At 37.2% G+C, this 8,784-nt stretch overlaps 1 protein-coding gene across 1 annotated transcript; it reads left to right on the top strand.

Moving 5' to 3' along the window:
* Positions 1-972: 972 nt before the first annotated feature.
* LOC124910734 (SUPPRESSOR OF ABI3-5-like) lies at positions 973-8,210 on the top strand. The gene is given in 18 exon segments (XM_047451415.1): positions 973-1,249; positions 1,719-1,842; positions 2,041-2,081; positions 2,262-3,006; positions 3,089-3,160; positions 3,239-3,331; positions 3,413-3,492; positions 3,598-3,748; positions 4,381-4,462; positions 4,544-4,635; positions 4,704-4,772; positions 4,962-5,141; positions 5,276-5,462; positions 6,075-6,743; positions 6,746-6,940; positions 7,151-7,341; positions 7,797-7,884; positions 7,887-8,210. Coding segments are annotated over 17 exon segments (3,075 nt in total). The 5' UTR covers positions 973-1,249; positions 1,719-1,794; the 3' UTR covers positions 7,979-8,210.
* The last annotated feature ends 574 nt before the right edge of the window (positions 8,211-8,784 follow it).

Genomic DNA, 8,784 nt, shown 5'->3' with positions numbered 1-8,784 from the left:
TCAGACGATTAATATATTTGAACTTTTCTCGGTCCGACATCTGTTTTAGTGTCCATCAACTAAATTAGTTTATGCACAACTTTCTTCAAATACATTAGAAAGTTGCCTTATAGATTGTGCGATATCTAAATTATACGCCTTCGTTGGGATTGTTTTATTCTTGTATTCATAATCCTTTACTTAAGAGCTTTTCAGATGCATATTGACGATTTGCACCAATAATCACATGTTTGTTACATTTTATTACATCAAGTTTGGAATTGCCCTTGGAAAACAAAAACATAGAACATCGTTTCACGTTCTTCCGCTAAAATAGAATATCACATCATGACCACAATTGCTTACGAATTAAAATGGACACACACTAGTTTAATTGTCGATTCCCTTAAAATATGATAACAAGGCAGCAATCCATATTGTCGAAAATCTAGCTTTTCAGGAGCGGACGAAGCACACAGCCGAAATATGGTAAGATCTTCAAATACGATGCTCGATTCCAGAAGAAAATTCATTAAAAAGAATTCAGTGCAAATATATGATACATATATAGAATTTATCAAAAATTCATTGTTCATGATTCTTCTCGTTTCTATTACAATTATTTTCTTACCATTCCTATTTAAGTTCAGGTTTTAAAGAACTTGAACATGAAACCACTCTAGTAATATAGTCGAATTTTTGGTCGTTGATATCTTTTTTCAATAAACAAAAACAAAAGTAACTAGTGTTAATATTATTGATTTTATTTGTTTTTCTTATTGGTTCGATGCATGAATTCAAAGTTTTTATCATAAATTAACTTCTAATTTTCATATTTACTAAAATTTATATTCAATACTAGAAAAATAAAATAAATTACAGAAAAAGAAAAGAAAAACTTCACAAATTGATTTGATTGACAAAACCGGTTCGTTTTCTCCCGAGTTTTATCCACACCAAAAAAGCAACTACGAAACAAACGAAATCAACCCTAGACCAATTGATGGTTGACGGCCCCTTTCACATCCGTGCGGTTTTTCCCTTACATATTGCGATCTCTCTCTCGATTCTTCCTTTTCATCTCTGTGATCTATCAATCTCATAGATCATTTTCACATAGAAAGAGGGCTGATCAGTTCTCTCCTCCCTTCGATTAGTGTCGCGGTTGATCTCTCTTGCTCGGAAAAGATTTCGCCTAAAAATTGCTCTTTTCAAAACTTTTTGGAGACCCTGTGGAAACGATTTCACTGGGTGAATCATCTGATTTCAGGTCTGTACTTCATGGATCGTGGTATATAGGACTAGTAGCCTAACTATTACGTTTCGTTGGACATTATTAACTTATTTCAATCGTCGTGCAAAAGGTTGTGCTAACTAATTTGTATTAATAGACAACAATTAGTCATATATTAGATTTGGATTTCTGCTTTAAGATTGTTGCTGTAATGACTGGTTGTTGGAAATGCGCAGCTTGATAAATTAATTTACTTTGTGTATTGCTATGTCTGTATCCATCGTTATAATCTTGATTGGACCTTATATTATTATGCTGCAGATATAGAAATGATTTTTAACTATTTTCTGCTATCAAGGGTATTTAATTTTTGTATTAGAAGAGCTTGAAGATGGGATGTTTCGTGGAAGGAAATTGTTTTTTGAGGATACCCAGTTAATGGAGGCAAAGTTTTGATGATTGGTTGTCATTATTATAACAGTATCTGTTTATGCATCCATTACAGGCAAGGGTTTTCAGACAATCATCTCATTCTGAAACTACTGAACGAACACAAGAGCTTTGCAGGGTCCTTACAAGAAATGGATCCTGGTCGCTACGTACCTCAGCAAGGATGGGAAAATAACAGCGTAATTGTGGTTTCCTTTCTAATCACCTATATGGGATGATATGCACGAATTAGGCTGATGTTACTGTCCATTTTTCACTGGAAATTTCATCCTTAAACATCACTGAGCTTAATCCTTGGGGCAGTGAGGATATCGAATGGATTTATCTACACCATCTCTTGACTATTAGTTGCTGACATTATTCTCTTGAATCCACAGGCTCCGGAGGGGTATGGTGCTGTCCACGAACCAGACTTCGGGTAAGTATTTTGTTGTGCCAATCTCTATCAGTGACTATATTTAGTGATGTATATGTATCTATTCTTAAATGGTAAAGGTCTGTGATATTCTAATGCACGGCTTTATCTACTTCCACCAGTTTTCTATATTCCTTCTTTATCTTCCTGTCCTCCTTGCTGTATCTTATGTATTTTTTGCAGGCCTGGTGGCTCATACAATGATAGGAGGTTCGTAAATGAAAGGTTCCCGAAGGACAATAGTTACTCAAGAAATGCCCATCACCATGATGCACTGGAAAGAGATAGTTACCCACCACCTCCAGCATCAGTTGGTCCATGGTCTCAAGCAAGGAAGAGGAGTTATGAAGAAGAGTACGCACACGAGAGAGAATCTAGGCGACATGACAAGTCATATGCTCATTCATATAATGACTTTGCTCATCATGAATCTGACAAGTATCATGAAAATGATATCCCTGATAGCTACCACAGCACTGACAGCTATGGTGACCGAGGGTGTGAAAGATCATCTAGATACACTGGACGTGACCATGATGACTATGCATATGATGATTATGACTATCATCCCAGGGTTTCCAATCAAAACAGAGAGGATAGTCGTGAGAGGGATTTTGATTATAACCGACGCAGTCATGAATCGGATTATGAAAGGGTTAGTAGAAGAGATGGTAGTTGGAGAAGTCGCGAATCTGGTGAGCGAGAACGCGAGAAAGTATTATCCAGTCGAGAGAAGGATAGAAGCCCTAGGAGGCACGACCGTTCATGGTCCAGCGGGCGTGATGATCGCTCTCGATCAAGATCTCCTACTAGGAGTAGAAGTTATGGTCGTAGCTATCGGGAGGATAGCTATGATGACGATAGATATGACAGATCTGAAAGGCGACGAGATCGTGGCGAGAAGAATCTTCATGAGCATTATTCCGTGGTATGATGTTGATGGTTATCTTTTGAGGTGGTAAGCCTGTTTAAGTCTCGTATATTTGATTAGACTGTTTTCTATCTAGCAGGCCCCCTCTGCCACTGTTGTTGTGAAGGGCCTCTCTCAAAAGACAAATGAGGAGGACTTATACCAAATTCTGGTAATGCGTTGTTCATCTATTTCTATATGTTTTGAAATTCAATTGTTGTTTTTGTGATTGGCATTGTTAAAATAACAGGCTGAATGGGGACCTCTTCGCCATGTTCGTGTTATCAAAGAACGAAACTCTGGCATTTCCCGTGGATTTGCTTTTATTGATTTCCCCTCTGTGGTATGGATGATGAGTCTTTTAATCTTTGTTTACGTTTCATTTTGTGCTAACTTGCACATATGTTAATTGCTTTTTAACCAGGAAGCTGCTCGAACAATGATGGACAAACTCGGGGATGATGGTCTTGTTGTCGATGAAAGAAAGCTCTTCTTTGAGTATAGGTGTTTACCATGAGATGTCTTCTTGCATTTGCATGATTTATGGTATGACTTGATCCAATGAAATCTAGTATACTAATTCTGGCGTTCAATCCTGTCACGTTTCAGTAGCAAGCCAACGGGAGGGACATCTGGACCTTCAACTGGAGGAGATAATGCATCAAAATCAGGCTATCACAGAAATATGACGGTGCCATGTGACTGGATGTGCATGATCTGCAATTGTGTGAATTTTGCACGTCGTACATCCTGCTTTCAGGTTTTTCTCTCTTTTCAGTATTTTGTGGCAATACTTCTCTAGCTCATTAGAAACTAGCTTCTTATTTGGTACCTTATGTTTTGTTTACTTTAGTTTGGACTTCATTGGTTTCTCTCTCTTTGGATCTTCATTTGAAATTGTCCAATAGGTAAATTGAGAATGTTGTTTACTAAAACAGGAAATACAGATTGTCCCTCTTTGAAATATGCAGATGGTCCTAAAACTTTTGATTTTGCTTAGTATGTTAATTTGACTCAAAGCTTCCATTACTGTTGCAATAATAGTGACTTATTACAAAGAGGCTTAAAATTTGCAACTTTTGATATTCCATAATGTGTGGACCCATTAGCAATAAAGCAGGGGGTGCTGATAGATGCACCTTTTTGAAACAGATATATCATATGATACCTATAAGTAGTCAAACTAATTGGTATATTTCTCCTTTTCTGCTTTTTTCGTTTGCTCAGCCTTTCTTCCTTTTATACTCTTATAGCTATTAATATATAGAGTATATTTCTTTCCCTTTTCCTTTATACTCTTAGAGCTATTAGTGTATATAGATTTATATAAGTAAGTAGGTTCATGTAAAAATGTTTGGTACTAAATGTTGATTGTACTTACTCTGCAATTAGTGTAATGAGCCTCGGACAGATGATGCTCCACCAGCAGACACATCATCAAATCCTACTTCACTTGGAAGGAGAGGGGATGCAGGTGATTCTCTAGTCTCTCCCCTCTCCCATCTTTCAGTGTCTTGCTTTTGTTCATCAATGTGCCTATTTATTGTTGTATTAGGTCCCACACACGTATTGGTTGTCCGTGGCTTAGATGAAAACGCTGATGAAGAAATGCTTCGCTATGAATTTTCCAAGCATGCTCCTATAAAGGTATTATACGGTTTGTTGTTACTTTTTTTACCGTCTTCACTATCTGATGGATTTTATTATGACTACAGGATCTTCGTCTTGTTAGGGACAAATTTACCCATGTTTCAAGGGGATTTGCATTTGTACATTTCCACACGGTATGTTCAATTAATGTCAAATTAAACTATGACAACAGAAAGTTACTTTAACACGCAAATTAAACACACCTAATGTGAAGTATCTATTATATGTCTTTGGAATTTGCATAATGAAATTAGCACATGCATTAAACTTCAGTTTTTTTGCTATTTCATGTGAGACCATAATTTTATCTTTTCACAATACAGGTTGAAGATGCTACAAAAGCTCTTGAAGTAACAAATGGAACAGCTTTGGAGAAAAATGGTCAAATTCTACGAGTAGCATATGCCAAAAGCATTCTAGGACAAGGGTCAGGCTCAGCAGGTTCTTCCCAATCAAGCCGTCTTGCTGCTGCTGCAATTGAAGCATCAGCATTTTCTCAGCAGGTACATACTTTTTCAATTCTTGAATGGATCACTATCTGTTTGTCCATTGTTTTCCTTGTTGGATTAGAGTCTAGAACCTGCATTCGACCTAAAAACATCGAACACTTTCTTGATTTTATTTTCTTTCTGTTCAGTTTGATTCTACTGGATGGGCACCAAAGGAATATAATCCAGATAACAAACAGTCTGCTGGTAGACCAGAGCAGGGTGCTGGTGATGGTCAAAATGGTTCATCAGAGCCACAGTCTGGCTTTGTCTGGGATGAGGCATCTGGCTACTATTATGATGCTTCTTCTGGGTTTTATTATGATGGAAACACAGGTATCCATCTTCATCTCTATTCTTACCTTGTGGATGATTAACAGGATAGTGAGACAATTAAATATCACTCTAAATTTTCTTGCCAAATTATTTTTTGAGAAATGTCAACTTTTATTAAGAAGAGCGCAAAATACGTTCAAACGTTACAAAGGGGAAGGCAAAAAACAAAACAATAAATAAGAAAATAGCGTAAGAATTTTAAATGCCAATAAGATCGAAAAATTCTCATCCCGTACAATCCCCCTTTTCGGATTGAAGCGAACGCGTGTAACTTTCTTGCCAATTTATGTAAGCTGTTTCAATGCATTGAAGGCTAGATAATCATTCTTATACTATTTTAGGATTATTTTCTTTTTGAAAAAGTGAGATTCTCATAAAGGTAAATCATCGAGAAAAGAGAAAACTAACCATTACAAACAAGTCACAACATCATTTGTCATAAATTAAATCAAAGAACACCAGTAAGGTAAAACACCCAAAAAAGGGTAAGTCCCAAAAGAGAAACTCAAAGCTCCAAATTGGAAGAGCTGAGAAATTGCTTCAGGGTTATTTTCATATTACCTGTATATCATGCAATTCTTTTCTTCAGTTGACCGTCTTGCTAATTTGCAGGTTTATATTATGATGGTAATAATGGGATATGGTATTCTTATGATCAACAAAGTCAGCAATATATCCCCTACACTGGTCAAAGTGACGATGCAACAGGAAAACCTTCCAAGGCACCTGATGCTTCTAAAAATAGGAAAGTAGTTATCTCTGCAGCTGCTGCAACTATAACACCATCTGAAAAGGCTGTCTCATTACCCGAGGCTGTTGAGGCTGCTGCAAATGCTGCAATGGCTGCAGAAAAGAAAGAAAAAGAGAAGTTAAAAGAGATCAGGATTGCCTCAAAGAGTAGCATTCTTGCAAACAAAAAGAAAATGAATAATGTATTGACCATGTGGAAGCAGAGAAGTCACGAAGGGCAAGCACCCCGTGTAGCACTCGATGACAATCAACAACCATCTTCTTTATTAGCTGAAGATAAAAAGAGACTCAAGACAGAAGAGAATTCAACAATTAATTCTGGATCATTCCCCACTGTGGCAGAAGCGGAGGATCACAAGCCAAGGACAATAAGCAACAGCTCAGGAGGAGCTTTAATGGGGGTAATTAGGGGTTCTGGTGGGAGGGGAATCATATTGAAATCAGATACCACATTTTCGGATTCATCACCTGCACCATCAGCAACCAGCGCCGACTCTACAACCCCGTTCAAGACAGACGCATCCGCTTTAGGTTCTATGCACCGGCTACAACTTCATTGGCTGTCAAAAGGAGATTTTCTGAGATGCCAATATCATCAGCTTCTTCTAGCAGCAACAGGGAACACCCCCAACCTGCATACAGGGACCGTGCAGCCGAGAGGAGGAGCTTGTATGGTTCATCATCCTCTCTTGGAGGTGTCATTTCTGACCTTGACACGACGGATCCAAGTAAGCCTGCTGGAACTTATCATTGGACTTGCATTCAAGCATTAACTTTCTTTCTTTTTTGTTGTTGGGTCATACCGTCCACTTATTGTGACAATTTGATTTGGCTAATGTTGTAATTGAAGCGGGGAGGAAGTATTTGTGATTTATAAGTCTGTATGTTTGGACTAATGTACGAGGAAATATCCTGTTTCTTATTCCTGATGTTTCAAGATCGAGATTCTGTATCGAAGAGAGGATTGGTTGATTCAATGCCGTTTCCTCCTGGTGTTGGGGGAGGAGGACGAGGGTCTGGTGGTGATGTGCATGTACAGAGCTATGAGGTCATTACAGCAGATAAGGCGATTGATGAAAGCAATGTTGGAAATCGAATGCTTCGCAACATGGGCTGGCAGGAAGGCTTGGTATCTCCCACTTTCTCTTGCTATAAACCCAGAGCTTGTTTGATGTAGGGTCATTTGAAAATAATCTGGGTTATTTGAAACAAAAAGAAATATTATTTGATGAAAAAGTGGATTATTTTGGCTAAATGACTAAAATATCCTTTGTATTTTACATGTAAAAATGTTTAAAAAATACAATAAGGATATTTTAGTATTTGGGTTATTTGGGTGTAGGTTATTGAAAATTGATCTGGGTTATTTGGGTAAAAAAAGTTCTCCTGTCTTTCCTTTAATATATCTTTGTTTGACTGTGCCTTTGAATTCATCAAATTTCTCTTATTTCCTAGTTCCATTTATTGGAAGAAACATTTTGGCGACCTGTGGGTGTTTATTTATTCCTATGCTGGCTGCTGATATTGCAATATTGGGTTGTTTGTTGCTTTGGTGTTTCTTTTTTGGCGTGGAACTGTATACAGGGACTGGGCAAAGATGGAAGTGGCATGGTAGAACCTGTGCAAGCTACATCCATGGACAGTAGGGCAGGTCTGGGAAGTAGGCAAAAGAGGCTGTAGATCCAAGCCTTGAGGTGAAAGATGGTGACAGTTATCGAACTCTTATACAGAAGAAGGCTATTGCTCGGTTCAGAGAGATGTCATAGGAGGAGGATGGATCTTGGGAGAAGAAAGGTCAGCTATTTGAGTCGTATTGATGGGTGTGATAATATACTTGTGTTTTAACATTTCCTTAGAAACTTCATGGTTTAAAGAACTAAGCTAGCTGTGAACTTGACAAAAGAGAGTTCATTATGTCTCTCTTGGTTGTGAAAACGGGCATGTTTTTCTTTTATTCATATTTCGTTAGAAGAAAATAATTTCTTTAAGTTATTTTTCTATGATAATCATTCATTTGTTTCTTCAAGAACTTGAAGAAATGTTGTAAACACCTTTTCTTGTCAGATTTCTCGGTCCAGAAAACTGAACTTAGGTTAGGCGGAGATGTTTTTATCCAATTTTACTAGCACAAACTTAACATAAATACCTCAATTTATAGAAACATAGGTTCAAGACATCTTTAGGTCGAACTTTTTTTTCAAATCTTGTTGAAATAACATTTGAGAACTTAATTTAGTGTGGCCAGTTTTCACCCAATTCAGAATAGACCTTTTCTGTCTGGATTTGTTAGATCATTTTTAAAAAATTAAAAGAGAACTGGCATGACACCCTACCGCCATTGTGTCCGCTTAAACTCAAAACGCTTCTAGATGGAATTGAACTCGTGACATTTTAGTTTCTTAAGATGACTCTTATCAGTGGTTTCCGTTTAAACTCAAAATATTTTTTAGATAAAATTGAACTCGTGACATTTTAGTTTCTTACTTTTGGTGAAGTTCTCCTATTAGATGAAATACATTTAAAAGTTAATTCAAACTCAGAAACATATAAATAACATGAGAAAAAGACTAGC

Source organism: Impatiens glandulifera, chromosome 7 (genome assembly GCF_907164915.1).
Source record: "Impatiens glandulifera chromosome 7, dImpGla2.1, whole genome shotgun sequence".
Classification (NCBI taxonomy): domain Eukaryota; kingdom Viridiplantae; phylum Streptophyta; class Magnoliopsida; order Ericales; family Balsaminaceae; genus Impatiens; species Impatiens glandulifera.
Note: the sequence above shows the minus strand (reverse complement) of the source record. Positions and strands in the feature narration are given on the sequence as shown.